The following is a 20,124-nucleotide window of genomic DNA, read 5'->3' on the forward strand; positions in this document are numbered from 1 at the left end:
GCAATTTCTCTATGAAGAAACGTGGCTTCTCGGGAAGTGATATGTTAAAGGAATGTGAATTCTTTGCAGGTCAGACAGGGGGTGGAAGCCAAAAACGCAAAAATTGTAACAGCCTGAAAACAGACAGGAACTTCTGAAGCAATGTAACCTCACTGAAAAGGAGTCTGGTCAAAAAGCTTGAATCCCTGAAGTTATAAATGCCATTTTGTGATAGGATAAGACTGGTGATTGTATGTGATGATGTCAACTTTCTATTTTGTGTAATTTTTCATCACATTACATTTAACAGCACACTTACCCATTTTGCAGGACACTATGAAGAAATGACTACTCACTCAATATGATTTGTATGGTCCTGATATTGGTCTGTGGTGGACATGGAAGCACTGGTGCTGTGCTTAGAAACCTTCCCTCATTAGCTGAAAGAATTTACAAATTATAGAGGAGAAAACACAAGAAATATACATAATTGTGGAAAGAAGCCTGTTTAATAGCATAGAAAAAAGATCATATTAGTAAAACTGGATACAGACTGATATCATACATTACACATCAAATAATAGATTAATATATAAAGTCATGAATTAGAATACAGTAATCCCTCCTCCATCGTGGGGGTTGCGTTCCAGAGTCACCCGCGAAATAAGAAAATCCGTGAAGTAGAAACCATCTGTTTATATGGTTATTTTTATATATTTTAAGTCCTTATAAACTCTTCCACATGGTTTATAAATATTCCCCGTACAGTTATACAGCATAAACCCTTTATATTCTCTTAGTTATTAGGTAAGATTCGTTGAAATTATGTATGTAAACACAGTTTATATACTACTCACAAACATATCGTATCGTATATCATTGAGGAGTTTTATTTAATACGTAATACAGTTTTAAACATATTGTAATTGAGTAGGTAATATAAAAATATGTGAAAAATCTATAACATGTAAATGCTGTACATAAAACCAAAATGTTATTTTAAAGATACTGTAGAGCGTCTCCGATATCACATTTGTTACAGCCATTACGATAGACAGGCCACCGGCAATAAATACCAACAATGCAAGGAAAAAATTGTATGAAATGTGTGCACAGTTACAATAAACGTACATACATGTACTAAGTACATAGCAAAATAGTTTTGGGTACTCACCAACTTGTCAGATGACGATGACATTTACTGCACTGTCACAGCTGTTCTAAAGGAGCCTCTTCAGGCGACTGTGTAGCACCGCCATCGTCTTCTTCCACTGAAGGCGTACTAGGCAGTGTTTTGCGTGTAAGGAACATCGTGATGGGCAGTTGCTGGCGCTGCCTTTTCATTTGTGTAAAGAGGTTCCTATACACTTCCGTGGCGCCGTCAAGAGCATTTTTAAACTGCAAAGAACGAATCATTTGCGGGTCCCATTCTTCAACTGATGTCTGGAGATCTTTTGCCATTCGTAGAACGGTCGCGAGACGCTCGAGAGTTAGCACAGCACCCAGGAGCTTAACCGCGTGCTCTGATTGGGTAGCTTCTCAGCCATCCGCCAATAGCGTCCCTTGTTTGAATTCAAATGGGCAAATCAACTGAGGAAGCACATGTACTGTAGACCGCAGACATCCGCGAAGCAGTGAAAAATCTGCGATATATATTCACATATGCTTACATTTAAAATCCGCGATGGAGTTAAGCCGCGAAAGACGAAGTGCGATATAGCGAGAGATCACTGTAAGAAAAAACAAGCAGGAATAAAAAAACAAAAGCACAAAATGGTAGAAGAGAACCAAAAGTAAATAACATAGTTGTGTCAGAGTAGCAGTGTAGATATGAAATTACCCACAAGCCTAGGAAAGAGGAGGTAGCAGAGTTTATAGATCAGTCAGATCAAATTGCTTACAAAAGATCTGTTATACTGTGGAGGACAATACAGAATGATGAGTAGGCGAGTACTGGCATTTTGTTATCAGTTTAGAGCCAAACACTCATGGACAGCGGACAGTCAAAGGGTGTATTTATGATGTTTAGATTAGATCTAACAATTCCTGCCAGAACACGGTGAGCTGTTGCCAAGTAAACGGACCCAAATGGAGTCACAGAATTTTCAGTTAAGCATAACATACTAAGACTGCGGTCCGTTGTGAGTTCATGCAGTACTAGTGTTTCACCCTTCTTATGAACTGTGTGTTAAGCAAAGCTGTATTAGTGGTAGCAAGTTTCTTGCTCACAGATCCATACCCGAGGGTTATTTCAATATAGTGCAGGTTATCGAATTGACACTCCTGCGATCAAAATTCTTAGCTGGATGGTGTTATTAAGAACAAACACTACTGCAGTATGCCAACAAATTTATGAGTATTCCAGACTAAACATTTGCTCTGGACATAGTGAAGTTCACCTTGAGCATATTTCAACAACGTAGAAATGGAATTCAGGAAATAGCAAGTCCCATGAAAGGACACATCTCCACGTCGGTAAGGCAGAGCAGGCTGTTGGACTTGCTTATGTAGTGGGGTAGCAGCACAGCTAGATACTAAAGGAAAAACAATCTGATGCTATTGAACTTTCTGATCATGTAAATGTCTGGGATAATAATATAAAATTCACAGAAAAAGAATGTTAATGCCAGGCGGTTATATCAACAAATACAGCATGAGATGCACAAAAAGCAGTCATAGGAATTAGCACACCTACTACAATGCTGACAGAATCCACAGGTGAAGTCGGACATTAAAGTAGCACCACTCCACTGGAAACATAAGCTGGCGGTGCTGCTGGGAATGCAGCAATTTTACAATTTTAATTGAATTAGAAATCAAAACCAACAGCTGTGAAAGAAAGAAAAAAATGAACATAGAGAGGGGCAGCAACCAGCACGTGCCACCATGCCCTCCTGGGCAATACATATAGAAGAGCTTATAATGAATTTACTTTCTTGTACATCATGAACATAGCTGTCTACAGCAGGGGCCATTTGTTCTGAACTTATTCAGCCATTTCCCTTTGGTACACATGTTTCTTCCAGCATTATAGAAACATAAGCCACGTTAGCACTTAACTAACTTGACCTTGTTTCCCTAAGTTCATTAACTTCATGTGTAACACAGACATTACGTGCAACATACAACATAATCCTGGTTAGGTTGGGTTTCTGGTGGCAAGCGGCCATTCCTTCTGATAGCTGGATGAGTATACCAGCCCAGACTCCTCAGATGTTCACCGTTTTAGATAAAGATCACTTTTTCCTTTTACAATGTGTAGTATCTTATCTAGTGCATAGCTGTGGTGGAGAAAAGCAGGGTTTCAATCCATGATTTGATTTGAGGGTCTTGCTTTGGCCTGGCACTTTGTCTATTTCATTTTACACATGATAGCTTTGCTGTGTCCATTATCATCTAGCAGCCTGTCATTTCCATGCTGTAACAATCAGTTTGGGTGCCTTAAATATAATTACCGCTTAAGATATACAGCTCAGAGAGAGTACTATGTTCTGTGATGTAAACTGAACTGGAAGATGAAATAAAACTGACCTAAGCTGTCTAGATAAAATCAATGGGGAGCAGAAAAAAACGAGCCTAACAACATTCATACACTTAGCCACCAAGTGAGCACAAAATAATCATACTTTTATTTTCTTGTTCTCTCCCTTTGTTATAATTATAAAATTGCATGTCAATATTAGGTGATAAATTTCATCTTATTAGTAGATAGCGACTTCAACATATAATTTAAATAACATATCTTATAGTTATGACATGGACATCTACTTGTTATGAAAAGGTACTCATTACTATGAGATGATAGATAGATAGATAGATAGATAGATAGATAGATAGATAGATAGATAGATAGATAGATAGATAGATATTTTAGTATAGTCAGCAGGATACAGTAGATAGATAGATAGATAGATAGATAGATAGATAGATAGATAGATAGATAGATAGATAGATAGATAGATAGATAGATAGATAGATAGATATTTTAGTATAGTCAGCAGGATACAATAGATAGATAGATAGATAGATAGATAGATAGATAGATAGATAGATAGATAGTGTAGCAGTTGAGGTTCTGATCCACCTCTTGAACCCTCAGGTACCACTCCAAACACCAGGTAAAAGTCCAAGACTCTTTTATTATACAATAATTACGTACACAAAGCACCCTCCACTCCACACTACTCATATACTCAGTAAACCAAACACAATACTCTCTCCTCCGCTCCCAGACACTTAGCCACCCTACCTCCCAGCTCAGCTCAGTGTCTGGGCTTTCCCAGAGTCCTTTATACTCCCTGACCCGGAGGTGTTCCTGTCCATTACCCACAAGTCCTTATTCCGTCCAGGCCAGGGTAAACAGTCCTTATCTTCAACCCGGGAGCACGTCGTTTCTTCCTGTCGTGGGATTATGACGCACTTCCGGGTTATAGGGCATACAAGAGTCCAAGAGCCCCCCTACAGCAACTCCCGGTGGTCCCCAAGGTATCCAGCAGGGCTGTGCATAAAAACTACATAGTCCATGAGGCCCTGCTGGAATTCGGGGCCCATCCATGCTGTCGGGAGAGCTCCTCCTGGCGGCCTGGGGGTGAGGGCCGGAATATGAAGCCGGCCATCCACCACAATAGATAGATAGATAGATAGGAAAGGCACTATATAATAGATAGATATATTTTAGTATAGTCAGCAGGATACAATAGATAGATAGATAGATAGATAGATAGATAGATAGATAGATAGATAGATAGATAGATAGATAGATAGATAGATAGATAGATAGATAGATAGGAAAGGCACTATATAATAGATAGATATATATATTTTAGTATAGTCAGCAGGATACAATAGATAGATAGATAGATAGATAGATAGATAGATAGATAGATAGATAGATAGATAGATAGATAGATAGATAGATAGGAAAGGCACTATATAATAGATGGATAGATATATTTTAGTATAGTCAGCAGGATACAGTAGATAGATAGATAGATAGATAGATAGATAGATAGATAGATAGATAGATAGATAGATAGATAGATAGATAGATAGAAAGGCACTATATGATAGATAGATAGATAGATAGATAGATAGATAGATAGATAGATAGATAGATAGATAGATAGATAGATAGATAGAAAGGCACTATATGATAGATAGATAGATAGATAGATAGATAGATAGAAAGGCACTATATGATAGATAGATAGATAGATAGATAGATAGATAGATAGAAAGGCACTATATATGATAGATAGATAGATAGATAGATAGATAGATAGATAGATAGATAGATAGATAGATAGATAGATAGATAGAAAGGCACTATATGATAGATAGATAGATAGATAGATAGATAGATAGATAGAAAGGCACTATATGATAGATAGATAGATAGATAGATAGATAGATAGATAGATAGATAGATAGATAGATAGATAGATAGATAGATAGATACTTTATTAATCCCCAAGGAGAAATTCCCAATTACTATTCAATAACTTGACTTTTTTATGTTCCCTCGATACATCAGAGACCCAGCAGCTACATAACTCAAAGACAGATCTGTCAGGCCAAATGAAACTTGTGAAATGTTAGAAGCCTAAAGATTCTGCTCCCCGCTGATCATCTTCCATTTTGTTTCACACCTCTGCTCCAACTGCAGCCCAGTGAGTGAAGGAGAATGTACGATTTGTCGACATGATTTAATTCTTCTGTTTCATTCCTATTAATGAAATTGTTGGCCTGCCATATTTTACTCTGGAAATCATAGTTTTAATGAGTAGGGAAAGCAGCATGCTGAACACATCAGATTTTGCAGTACTAGTTTAAGATAAATTGTTTATTTTGATGATATGAGTATCACAATAGACCTCAATGGATACAGCATGAAAATACTTCAGGATCTGTCACTCCCATGTCCACCTTCAACAAAATTTTATGAAAATATTTTAGGACCTCTCTTCCACATATCCACCTTTAAGAAAGATGTTTTTGATTCAATTTTATTTCTTCATATGAATATTTTGTAATCTGAACAGTATACCTCCACGGTATTTAATACTGCTACCCTCCCATTGCCTGGGACCTCCTTAGTTTGATGGCATCATGGTCCATGTTTGTGGTGGATTTACACCTTCTTCCTTTGGGTTGTTTCAAACACACCCAGGTTCCTCCTGCTTCCTGAAGATGTAATATTAAATTAACTATCAACCTCAAGCTAACATGGCGTGAGTAAATGGACTGGTGATACATCTGGGGTGGTCTCGGATGTTATGCATGATGTTAGCATATGTAATGAATAGCAAACAGATGGGTGTATGAATTGGTTTCGGAGACTTTCATGTACTTTCAGTGGCAGTGTTCATAATACTACTTGACAAATCAGATTGCATAGACATTAAAAATTATAAGCAGTGAGACAAGCTAAAATAAGCTGGAGTTAGTATAAATAATAATGGTGCGGTTTCAGATAGAATGCACCTTTAACCTTTGCCATTTTATTTCTGAATAATTATGAGACGAATATATTTCATTAAAAAGATCCTACTCTGGAACAATGATAATCACATTTCTTTTTGCAGCATATGATTCTCATATAGACACCTTTGGATGCAAAAATAATACTTGAAATTAGATTTTTTTCAGCTTGTTATACTTTGTGGCATTTTGCATTGCGTTCATGTTTTCTTTGTAAAATAAGGCTTGATGAACTGATGAGTTGGACAGTCTGGTCAGACTGTAACTGGGTGGCACCTGCTGTTTTCCACAGTGCCAGGCTGACTTTATCTGATGTTTTTGCTCCCATGTTCTAATAACGTAAAGCCGGCCAGCATGTCTTATGTTTACTATAACTGTCCTCTATTATGTTGCACTCTTGTACTCGTGTTGCTTTTTAAAATTCTTTTAGATAACGCAGTGTAAAATGGAGATTGATTGATGGATTGGGTGGCTTGAACTGGACCCAGAGTCTGAGGTCTGTCTTGTTTTTGTATGTTTGTAAGAGCTTTAGGGTTTTTACTGGGAGTTTTCCACAGACAGATTATGAAGTGTCTCACTGTTGGCATTGATGGGACTGGAAAAGAAGGGAAGAGTACAGAGTACCACCCAAGACATTTCCTTTGCTTTTACCACATTAAAACTAGAGTGATGCTTTAGAGGATGAAACTCTTGTTCATTGCCTCATCTTTTGGGAAATTGTTTTGTTTTCGTAATGTTTAGAGTGGAAAAAGTGAACTGAAGACATAAGCAAACAAGTTTTCTGTGTTTTTACTTTCTGGTGGAGACATCCATGACCCGATGTCACATCACCAAAGCAATGAAATGAACTCTGACCACAAAATACTTTCCATGTTCTTTGTTGCAGGGTTTCTCCGTCGATGCCGTTCGTTATTTTGCATTTTTCTCCCATTTTGCTCTGCTGCTGGCTCAGCTGCTGTTATCCTGTTTTGCGGACCAAGCCCCTTACTCCAGGGACACCAGTAAAGTCACGGTAAGGCAGAAAAGAGAATGAAATTTACAAATAACAAGCAGGTGCACTGTATTTCATGTATGGACGAGAATTTTTTGTTTCTTCTACACTTTTTACAGTGAATTCCACACATTCCAACCAAGACTTTATTTGAAAAATATTTTTTACTTTTGTATGTTGGGACAGCACCAAACCTTTAAAATGGGACAGAATAGACTCTCCATAATGCTAAAAGAACTGTTCTGAGGTTTCATCATTAAATGTTGACAGGCTCACCTAGTTTTCCTAACTCTTGAGGGCACAAATTCTGCGTCCCACGCAGTTGCATTTCATTTAAGAAATCTGCATTGGTGCACATGGAGAGGCACATGAATTCTAGACACATGAACCTCTTATGCTTTGTCACTAACAAACTACTACAATAAGCATAGTGGGCTCAATTATATGGAAGGCTTCTGTTCTCCAAGTTACCGCAGCAGTTGAGTCTGAACTTCGACAACAACTGGGCCTTCAGTGCCATTTACTGTCTGTTGTTTGCATTGATGCTTTGTCACTGCTATAAAGTGCAAAATGAATTTCACTGATGCCCTGTAACACGTGGGCATCTCATTCAAGATAAGATGTATTGTATTATTATGTATTGTATTACTTGTATTATTTTCGGGAGTTTTATATCTCAGCTCAGGAGGGCCACAGTGGCTGCAAGTTTTCGGTTCAGCCAGTTTCTTAATTGGAAGGTTTTTATGCATTTTAATTTGAGGCTTAATTTTAGTTAACTCACTTGTTAAGATTCATAATTCTTAATTGCCAATTTCATTTTTTAACAGCTGCATTCAGTTTTTAATCATTCCCTGGTTTTGTAACCAGTTGCCAATTAATAATTGGATTAAAGTGACCTGGCGGCACGGTGGTGCAGTGGGTAGCGCTGCTGCCTCGCAGTTAGGAGACCCATCTTGGGTTCGCTTCCCAGGTCCTCCCTGCGTGGTGTTTGCATGTTCTCCCCGTGTCTGCGTGGGTTTCCTCTGGGTACTCCGGTTTCTTCCCACAGTCCAAAGACATGCCGGTTAGGTGGATTGGCGATCCTCAATTGTCCTTGGTGTTTGTGTGTGTGTGTGCCCACCGGTGGGCTGGCACACACACACACAACGCTACAACATCATTAAACTGCACAGAACAGAGTTTAATGTCATCATTGGCCGCCTTGAATCTAAAGACAAGCATGAAGCCTTTGATGCTTTTCTTAGGTTTTATAAATATGTTTAGTCAAGCTGACACTTTGTTCATATGTTTCTGTTACTGGATTGCACTTTTCTCTTCTTGGCATTGCAATGGAGCGACGCACCAGTAATGTGCATTTCTTATCTTAACACCTAGAATCATTTTTACTTGGATAAAATAAGTATTAGTTACTCATTACTTTAAAACGTTATCAGACTACTTAATGCACATTACTTCTTATGTGTTACCCTACTGCCCTCGGGATGTGTTGCTGAGCTTATCACTATAAGCTCAGCTCATCCACATAAAATTACCAGTTTCTGAAATATTGAGGGTGGCACGATGGCGCAGTGGGTAGCGCTGCTGCCTCGCAGTTAGGAGACCCGTCTGGGTTCGCTTCCCAGGTCCTCCCTGCGTGGAGTTTGCATGTTCTTCCCGTGTCTGCATGGGTTTCCACTGGGTGCTCCGGTTTCCTCCCAGTCCAAAGACATGCAGGTTAGGTGCATTGGCGATCCTAAATTGGCCCTAGTGTGTGCCCTGCGGTGGGCTGGCACCGTGCCCGGGGTTTGTTTCCTGCCTTGCGCCCTGTGTTGGCTAGGATTGGCTCCAGCAAACCCCCGTGACCCTGTAATTAGGGTATAGTGGGTTGGATAATGGATGGATGGATAGATTAAAGTGACAAATGAACAAACAGTGCATCATCTAACTTGATCATATTTACTCTACATGAAGCATTTATTAAGATAAAAAAACATAAATGAGAAAGAAAAGGAAAGGGCCATTAAGTACAAATCTATCGTAGTCCATAAAATTTCTGAATATTGTTCTCCAAAAAGGAAAATCTGCAATGCAATAAGGATTCTGCCAGAATAAGAAGCTCTAAGAAGCCATAGGAATTAATAAAAAGTTTCGCTATCAGTTGCTGGGGAAAGAGACTTGTTCAAACAAATATCGGCAGGCACTGTGGCCCTCCAGGACCAGGTTTAAAGAGTACTTGTATTCAAAATGATCTGCAAACCAAGGGCAAGGTACAGTTGTTTGAATTTTTTTTCTGAAGTTTGAGCTTGGTCAGGGGAGAGACGCACATGAACTCTCTAGCGTGAATTGAATTCACAATTTGTGCTTTTGCAGTCCCTTGTCATAACATCAGTCGTATATAACAACTGTCTATAATGGCCTGCATCACTCCATGAATCAGTGGTGGCAAAGAACATTTGTTATTTAACTGCTTATTCATGCTTTCTATAGTATACACCACTACATAATAATAAAGAATAATAATATAATAATAATAATTTTTCACTACTCAAAGTGCTTTAGTTAGTGGGGACCCACTTCAACCACCACTAATGTGTAGCATCCACTGGGTGATGAGATGGCACCATTGTGCTTACCACACATGAGCTATCAGGTGGCAAAGTGGTGAATGACAGCCAGTTAGAGACAGGAAATGATTAGGGGGCCAGGATGACTAGGCCGTGGTGGGCAACTTAACCAGGACATTAGGATGCACCCTACTCTTTATTAAGGATGCCCAGAGATCTTTTATGACCACACAGAGAGTCAGGACCCTGGTTTTACGTTTCATCCAAAGGATGGCGCCATATTTACAGCACAGTGTCCCCATCACTACACTCGGGCATTGGGATCCCCACACAGACCACAGGGTATGTGCACCCAGCTGGCCTTGCCAACAGCTCTTCCAGCAGCAATCCATGCTTTTCCTAGATAGTCTCCCATCCAAGTGCCCCAACATGCTTAGCTTCACTTCCAGTACAATTGATATTTTACAATGTGAATACTCAAAAGTGAATTGACTTGTTCAGGGTCACAAGTTCAATCAAAATCTGAGACTGAATCTGTGACCTCAAGCTTTACACGCTGCTAGAGCACATGATGGAGGCATCATAGCCAGAAAAACTCAAAATACCAGAGATGATGTTGTCATAATGACATGAGAGGATTACAGTAAAAATGTAGAAAATGAATAATAAAAATGGGTTTAAAAATAAGAACAAATGTATATCCTGTCACCTTACACTATCATGCCAGCATTGAAGCACTATAAAAGGTTAGATAAAAATGTGCAAATAGTGAGTGGAACGAATGCAGAGGCCATGTGGACATGAGGACGTGAGCTGTCCCTCCTTTCTGATTTTTCTTTTAATTTGACTTCATTCTGGTTATTGGATGTGTGAACGACAAGTGTGCCAGTTCCCTTTGTTTCTCAGAGTGCCGAAACCCATTTGCTTTCTTTTTGGCACATCACAGTCTGCTTTTGGCTTCCGCTTGATGGTCCGTGTGCGTGGCACCGTGGGAGTTTGCCTGGCAGCGCCTTGTTCTCGGGAGAGGCCTGCTAGCCTTGGGCTTCAGCCAGAGTTTTTATTACTCTAAGTCCTAATTTTTTGGTTTATGTCTAGCTTAATTTGTACTTCAGGTTCAAAAATACTTTTTATAACTGCATAACCAGAGAATCTGTAAAAGTTGTTTTCAAATGGTGGTTTTCTTGCAGCAAATTGATGTACCATTTTATATGTATTCGCACATAGAGTCTTTTTTTTACATTTTGTGTTGATATGCTGTATTTTCACTTGTTTCATAGACAATATGAATTTTTTTATTAAAATGCTCCTTTGAGAGAGTTGGTCTTAGCTTGTTTTCAGCTGGATAGAAAGCCTTTGTCATAGAGAGTCTTGCAGTTGTTCTTGCCAAACCCCAAAGGTTCTTAACTTGATATTTATTTATGTCATGTCGCCTTAGACTATCATGTCAGTTTCCCCCCGCTTTCCAATCATGCTAGTTTTAGGCAACTCCAAACTGGCCATGTCTGTGTGTGGGCACAAGTGTACTCCATCATGGCCTGGCTTCCTGTTTGTACCCAGCTGTGCCCTCCAGTTCTCCACCACCCTTTATTGAGCAATACAGACTTGAAAAAGTGAAGTGGATGGATGAATGGAATAATCAAAAAACGGCATCAAACCAATGGTTTGGGTTGTTTTCCCATCTCAGACTGTGAGTGGTTTGGGAGTTCTCTTTTCAGTGAATACTCAAGCCCAAAGACTGGTGTATCTGGCTAATTCATGACCCTGAACTGATCTAGTGTGAGTGAGTGGGGCATCATTGTGTCCAGCGATAGACTTGTACCCCATGCTCAGTTTTTTCTTCTCTTGTTCTGAAGCTGCCGACATGGAATACGTGGGTGAGGAGAATTTGTTCATGAATGGATGCAATGAGAAATGAAGCAAAATGACCCCTTTTACTGGCTAACAAAACAGATTACAATATGCAGGCTTTCGCAGCACCTCAGGCCCCTTCTTCACACAAGGGGTAATGGCAGCAGTTTTTTAAAAAAGCCTCCTAAGTGAAATTTGTTGCAGTGGTTTACTACTACCTCACAATGACATGGTGGTGGCTTTATTTCCCAGGTTATTTACTGTCTCTTGTTTGGTCTGGTAATAGAAAAAAGTGAATTTAGGGAATGAGTGGATGGATATAAACAAAGATAGATAGATAGATAGATAGATAGATAGATAGATAGATAGATAGATAGATAGATAGATAGATAGATAGATAGATAGATAGAAATGAAAGGCACTATATAATAGATAGATAGATAGATAGATAGATAGATAGATAGATAGATAGATAGATAGATGAAAGGCACTATATAACACATACAGATAGATAGATAGATAGATAGATAGATAGATAGATAGATAGATAGATAGATAGATAGATAGATAGATAGATAGATAGATAGATAGATAGATAGATAGATAGATAGATAGATAGATAGAAATGAAAGGCACTATATAATAGATAGATAGATAGATAGATAGATAGATAGATAGATAGATAGATAGATAGATAGATAGATAGATAGATAGATAGATAGATAGATAGATAGAAATGAAAGGCACTATATATAATAGATAGATAGATAGATAGATAGATAGATAGATAGATAGATAGATAGATAGATAGATAGATAGATAGATAGATAGATAGATAGATAGATAGATAGAAATGAAAGGCACTATATAATAGATAGATAGATAGATACTTTATTAATCCCAAGGGCAAATTCACATACTCCAGCAGCAGCATACTGATAAAGAAAATATTAAATTAAAGAGTGATAACAATGCAGGTATACAAACAGACGATAACTTTGAATAATGTTAACGTTTACCCCCAACAGTTGGAATTGAAGAGTCTCATAGTGTGGTGGAGGAATGATCTCCTCCGTCTGTCAGTGGAGCAGGAAACTGACAGCAGTCTGTGGCTGAAGCTGCTCCTCTGTCTGGAGATGATCCTGTTCAGTGGATGCAGTGGATTCTCAATGATTGACAGAAGGTCTCTCTAACTGAACACTTCTGCAGAGCTTGCTGCTGCCTCATAGCTGTATGGACTGGGGATTGATAGATGGAAGGCTGCATGGATGATAATGATAGTATGCGGACAGTTTGCAAATACTCATGGTGCTATGAGAGCAGCACGGTCCAGCGTAGTTACTCTATATGATTGCACATCAGCTTGGCCAAAGTTGGGCACCTGGAAAAATGCCACTAGAAAACTCTGCTAGAGCACTGGCAGCTTGGAAAAATGGTGCCTGAGATCACCTGTCATCGTCATGTCTACCCAACACGTTTAATGTAGAATACGAATTTTATCTCTGATGTCATATTTGTTTTGATTGTTGCCAGTTGTATTCTTGATGAGCAGTCCAAGGGAAATTTAGAGTTCAGATGGAGTAGGTCACTACTTATCAAACAGAACTGCTGACAGGGATTGAGTTGTGACACCCAGAGTGACAATTACTGGCTCACTAATTCAGTGCTTCAGATTGATCCTGGAGACTTTATATTACACCTTTCATAATGAACACCCATTCGAATGTGCTTTACAGGAATGGTAAAGTTCAATCCATAGAGCGAACACTGCTAAGTAAGAGTCCGTGATAATCACTACATCAGAATGCCCACTCATTCCAGCAGTTTGCGTGTCTTTTATGATAAAGACAAATGCTCGAGATAATGAATTCTCAAAGAGTATTGCAACTCTGAGCTTCCTTTTTCCAAGAGTCTGCTCTGTCAGACATTCTCTCAGCATAGGCGCTTTCTGATCTAATCACTGGCTGCGCTTCATTAGCAGCACATTCAATTGTGTCTCATTTACTTGAACATTATGCAGCAGCAGTCATTTAGAACAACTCTGCTAATCTCTTTTTCCAAAGAATGACAGTTAATATACAGTAAGGGTCCTACAAACTGATACAAAATGAATGGTTTAGGGAGATTGCTAGCTCATCATCTTAACAATCCTTAATTGATGGAATATGCAATTACTGCACTGCCTTATTATCATCTTGGGTCTGCGTTCAAATGCCTCTGCTTGTCCAATGAGCTCATTGCTGATTTTTTTTTGTTCTTCTTTCCTACAGAATCCGTGCCCAGAGCAGGACGCCTCATTTCTCTCTCAAATTCTCTTCTACTGGTTCACAGGGTATGTATGCCCATTTCATTGTCTTCAGCTTCTTAGATACTTGCAGTTTTAATAAAGATTAGAGGTTAAGAGTTACGGTTTCCCCTGACCAAAAACCAGCCTCACCTGATTCAAACCTCTGCTCATACTGAAAAAGAAGCATTTAAAAATTTAGGATAATTTGGCAAATCATAATTACAGAATAGTTTTAGAGAATTAATATAGTAATTTTCTAAAATAACTCCATAATATTCTTTTTTTTCCTTAATTGTAAGTGCAATTTCATAGTGGGTATTTTGTTTGAGTAGTAAATAATTCTTCCTTTGTTTTATCAAAACAATATTTTGTGAATAAATACAAGGAATATTATCTTTTTTACTTATTGTATATAAAGGCTGCACTTTTCAGAAAGTAAAGCAGTAATTTTTCACATCTAAAATGAATTTTCTTAGAAAAACTTTCTTCAGCTTCACTGTGCTGGCAGGAATAGGGTGGCTTTATAGCACCAGCCTCAGGTCACTACTGGGACAACGCTAAGAGCCACTTCTGGGGTCACACTTGATGTTCAGAAGCCCTGAGGCCGTATCTCTAGGCCTCTCTCTGGCAACACAAGTACTTATGGTCTTCCAGACATATAAAGGGACATACCAATAATAATAGAAATACACTATAATAAAGGGGGCGGCATGGTGGCACAGTGGTAGCGCTGCTGCCTCGCAGTAGGGAGACCTGGGTTCGCTTCCTAGGTCCTCCCTGCATGGAGTTTGCATGTTCCTCCCCGTGTCTGCGTGGGTTTTCTCCCACAGTCCAAAGACATGCAGGTGAGGTGCATTGGCAATTCTAAATTGTGTGCTTGGTGTGTGTGTGCCCTGCAGTGGGCTGGCACCCTGCCCGGGGGTTTGTCCCTGCCTTGCGCCCTGTGCTGGCTGGGATTGGCTCCAGCAGACCCCCATGACCCTGTATTAGGATATAGTGGGTTGGAAAATGACTGACTGACTGTAATAAAGGATTCATATGGAGGTCCTCTAGCATATTAGAACATAAGAAATTCGACAAACAAGAGCAGACTATTCAATCCATCAACCCCATTTGTTTAGCTAATAGCTAAACTGTCCAAATATTGGGGGACGACCTTACAATTGGCAGTTGTCTTTCTCTGTCATCCACCCGTGTTTGTTTGGTTGCACCCCTAGCTGGACTATATGCATTGTTACCTGTCCTACCTTTACACTGTACTTGGATAATAAGAAAATGATTTTTTTTTTCTTTTTGTAAATGAATGATTTAATGTATTAAAATAAGACATTTTTACCACACTCACTTCTGTGAATCCAAGCAATTATCTGGAAGAAAATCATTTTTTCTGCAAATGAATCTTATCCATCCATCCATTTTCTAACCCGCTGAATCGGAACACAGGGGTCTGCTGGAGCCCCCCAGCCAACACAGGGCAGGAACCAATCCCGGGCAGGGTGCCAACCCACCGCAGGGCACACACACAAACACCAAGCACACACTAGGACCAATTTAGAATCGCCAATCCACCTAACCTGCATGTCTTTGGACTGTGGGAGGAAACCGGAGCACCCAGAGGAAACCCACGCAGACACGGGGAGAACATGCAAACTCCATGCCAGGAAGTGAACCCGAGTCTCCTAACTGCGAGGCAGCAGCGCTACCCACTGCGCCACAGTGCCGCCCTGGCAGTTTCTACCCTGTTGCTATTAGGGCACCGAATGCCACCTGATCATCTCCAATGCAGCAGTGCAATAGATGACATGTTGTCAAAGTCAAAGCGAACTTTATTGTCATCTCAACCACATACAAGTATACAGGTAGACGAAATTGTGAAGCTCAGGGTCCACAGTGTAACAACATGAAGTGCAAATAATACATTAAAAATAGAATTAAAATTTTAAATTAAAACACAAACAAGACAAGACATTGTGCAAAGACAAGATAAAGAAGTAGCAGCAATATTGACATGTAGTAAGCAATATGAACATTGATGCAATGTATGCTATTTGCCATCTAGATACATAAAAATAGTCAAAAGATATGTAATCCATCCATCCATCCATTATCCAACCCGCTATATCCTATCTACAGGGTCACGGGGGTCTGCTGGAGCCAATCCCAGCCAACACAGGGTGCAAGGCAGGAAACAAACCCTGGGCAGGGTGCCAGCCCACCGCAGGTCACACACACACTAGGGACAATTTAGGATCTCCATTGCACCTAACCTGCATGTCTTTGGACTGTGGGAGGAAACCCACGCAGAACATGCAAACTCCATGCAGGGAGGACCTGGCAGGCGAACCCAGGTCTCCCAACTGCGAGGCAGCAGCGCTACCCACTGCGCCACCGTGCCGCCCCAAATGAATGTCAAGCACTTTGAGCTACTTTTTGTATGAAAATGTGCTATATAAATAAATGTTGTTGTTGTTGTTGTTGAATGTTATATATTTCTAAAATATCTTATTAAAATATTTTATCTGTGATATGAATGTACTGCTGTAACAAGCGATTTATTTTGAGAAATGAAACAATGTTTTCACCCAAACAACAAACATTTTTGTGAAATATTTTTTTTAGAAATTTCACATTTTTTTTTAGGTTAACAAAATTTTTTTTAGTTTGTGCAGTGACAGAATGTGCTGGGGTTGTAATTCTGAAGTCCCTGTTCCGACCTTCCATTTTGAGTTATTGTTATTAGAGCCTGATGTCTGCCTGATTCTGAGAAAAGCTCAGTGTCAAAGCTCTAGGCTGAAAGAACACAACCCAGGACACAGCATAGAAGAATTTAAATGGGAAGCCCTATGTGACAGAGGGTGTCCCTAACAGCAGTTTGTCCATTTTCATTCTCTTCCAGAGTCCATCCCTTACCAGTAGTTTTAGATAAAGATATGAAAAGTGATCAGATGGGTTTGAGCTTATACTCTGTGTTATCAGCTCCCTTCACTGCATCTCTCTGTTCATAGGCTGGTTGTTAAAGGCTACCGGAAACCATTAAAGGCAGATGACCTTTGGTCTCTGAGGCAAGATGACACCTCAGAGAAGATCATCTCTGACCTTGAGAAAGTGTGGACTGTTGAGTGCGCCAAGTTGCTACGGTAAGACTTTAAAAGTTCCTCTGTGACTGATGTGGATGCTGTCATTTACTTACCTTAACTACTTGATTACTTTCCTTCGCTCAATTGCCCAAGAGGTCATGTGGGCTAAAAGCAGCCTGGAACGATGCATGAGGGCAAGGAACAAAATGCAGTTGGTGAAGGAAAGCCACATTTTTATTGAATAGAGGATTGTTATTTACATGAATTTTTGTCTGTATTTTAGGAAAGCAGAAAATCTGAATGACAACGCCACACTTGGCTCCAGAATTCCTGAACAGGCCCAACTCCTTAGAAAACTTAAGAAGGAGCAGCGGTCTGGCTTCTGTCTCTTAAAGGCTTTAGCGAGGGTGTTTGGGCCTTACTTCCTGACAGGGACACTGTTTCTTGTGGTGCATGATGTGTTCATGTTCTCAATCCCACAGGTGCTAAGGTAAGGAGCAGCACTCAGTATATTATTCCTGCTGTTCTTTTACCATGACATTATTTAATTTTGTCAATTTGTACATGATGTCTTTAATACATTCAAAAAACATCAAAGGTTAAAACAGAAATAATTAAATTACAAACACAGCATATAGGAAAATGTAATGAATACTAAAATCCTGATGGCAGTGAGAAGCAACTGTACTGTAATTGTGGTGGTGCAAGTTAAAGTTACCAAGTAATGTAAAGATGGATGCATCGAGAAAGGGAAGGAAAGCCTGCTGACCACTCAGTAATGAGATTTAGTGGCTGAGGTGTTGGACTTTATACTGGATGGTTGTGGTTTCAGTCCACACACCTGGCTTATTCCGTGATTCTGAGCAAGCCAATGAACATGTGTTCAAATTATAGAAAATGTATGCAAACAATTGAACTATAGCTCTGTCTTTTTGTATTTCCTTGGGATCATGTTTACTATAGAAAAGATAATAATGTCTTCATGTTAAATGTGGAGACCGATGATACATCCCACTTTCAAAGGTAAGGGTGGCAGAGCCTATCCCAGCTCAAGCATAAGGTATTACTCAACACTGTAAGGAGCATTAAACACTCTCATGTCGGCTAATGTAGGGTCATCAGCTGTCTTAATGTGCGTATCTTTTGATAGATGCTGCTGTAGCAAGAAAAACCCCACAAACGTGAGAATTCCACAGCAAATGGGTGATGAACTGACCCTAGTACCCTTGAGATATACAGTAAGGCAGCAATGCTAACTACTGTGCCACACTGTCACAAGAGCTGAATATAAAATAAGCCTCATCTGGAAGACCTTCCTGTTTAGATCTGTTCAGCAGTGGAATAATGGCCAATATCATTCGAGCTTAGCAACTTTTACATTCTGAAATGACTTAGACCAATTGAGAATCATTCTGGTTTTTAGGATATTAGAGCACATGAAATTTAGACTAATTCAAAAACAAACAAATGGAATTCCAGACAGCTATACATTCAATTATTTTCTAAACACAATTTTGCATTTTGAAGAAATGTTACTATTGTAGTGTTAAGCAGTGTCCCATAGGGATGCAATTGTCCAGAATACAGATGGCAGTTAAAAACTATATTAATATATGAAAGAGGACTCTAAATTGGCCCAGTTTAGACATGTATGGATGTGAATGTGGGCACGAGTGTGCCTTGTGATAAATAGGTGGCCAGTATGGACATCTCATTCTCTAATTCCCATACAACTTAAGATAGAGAAAATGGCTGGATGGATTATATGAAGAATACAGGGAAGAGATGAACAGAGGAGAAGGATTTAACATTTCAAGTAAGCAAGTGATAAATGAGGCCTGTTTGCTCCACTGGCCTGACTACACATGACTACTTGCCCATCTCCAAGACATCTTGATAGAGTCTCCTGTTATCTCTGTCTTGTTTCATGTCTGACTACTTCTTGCTGAGGAGTCGTTACCCCAACTAACCTTCTCACTGGAGATTCAAATGGGCAATGCCAGGGAAGAGCCCAACCCCATTATGAGATACATGCTGGGCCTCTTCTCGAGCTGAGATGTGTTAACGTGTCTATCTATCTATCTATCTATCTATCTATCTATCTATCTATCTATCTATCTATCTATCTATCTATCTATCTATCTATCTATAGTGCTTTTCACTCTATCTATCTATCTATCTATCTATCTATCTATCTATCTATCTATCTATCTATCTATCTATCTAATCCTGCCTACTATACCAAATTCTATCTATCTATCTATCTATCTATCTATCTATCTATCTATCTATCTATCTATCTATCTATCTATCTATCTATCTATCTATCTATCTATCTATCTAATCCTGCCTACTATACCAAATTCTATCTATCTATCTATCTATCTATCTATCTATCTATCTATCTATCTATCTATCTATCTATCTATCGATCTATCTATGTGTTATCTGGGAAGTGCTTGGAAGAACTAGAATTCTGAATAAAAAGTCAGGGGCTCACAACACCATCTGCCCTGTTTAAATTTCAGCAGGGCTCCTCCCTTCTCTTCTGATTTAGCAGCGGACCCAGAGATTCACCATCTTAGTCATCCTTTGAAATGACAAAGTTTCATGCCCCCAATTGGTTTATATTTACCTACAATGGCTTGTTGGAAAACTCTCTTTACTCTGTTTCCATGCCACCTCCAAGACCAATCATTACAGATCTTAGATGGTAAAGAATCGTAGCGCCACACAGTCCAGTCTATTGTAAAAGAATTAAAAGGCGCAACATCAGGAGTGAGTTCTTGAAGTTGGAGTTAATTTGACACAAACCAGAGGAAACTTTACACCAGTGGATTTTGCAGCCTTTAGCTTGAATGGAATCATCTCTTGCCCACCTTGTGTCATGCTGCTGGAAATCACTTTATTCAGAGAATT

At 39.3% G+C, this 20,124-nt stretch overlaps 1 protein-coding gene across 2 annotated transcripts in view; it reads left to right on the forward strand.

Annotated features, from left to right (window-relative positions):
• LOC114661008 (multidrug resistance-associated protein 1-like) overlaps positions 1 to 20,124 on the forward strand; it is a 76,888-nt gene that overhangs the window by 20,694 nt on the left and 36,070 nt on the right. For both annotated transcript variants that reach the window (XM_028814083.2, XM_028814084.2), the window contains exons 5-8: positions 7,346 to 7,471; positions 14,112 to 14,173; positions 17,134 to 17,265; positions 17,489 to 17,695. In XM_028814083.2, coding sequence (XP_028669916.1) covers positions 7,346 to 7,471; positions 14,112 to 14,173; positions 17,134 to 17,265; positions 17,489 to 17,695 — 527 coding nt within the window. The remainder of the gene's footprint in view (positions 1 to 7,345; positions 7,472 to 14,111; positions 14,174 to 17,133; positions 17,266 to 17,488; positions 17,696 to 20,124) is intronic.

Source organism: Erpetoichthys calabaricus, chromosome 11 (genome assembly GCF_900747795.2).
Source record: "Erpetoichthys calabaricus chromosome 11, fErpCal1.3, whole genome shotgun sequence".
Classification (NCBI taxonomy): Eukaryota; Metazoa; Chordata; class Cladistia; order Polypteriformes; family Polypteridae; genus Erpetoichthys; species Erpetoichthys calabaricus.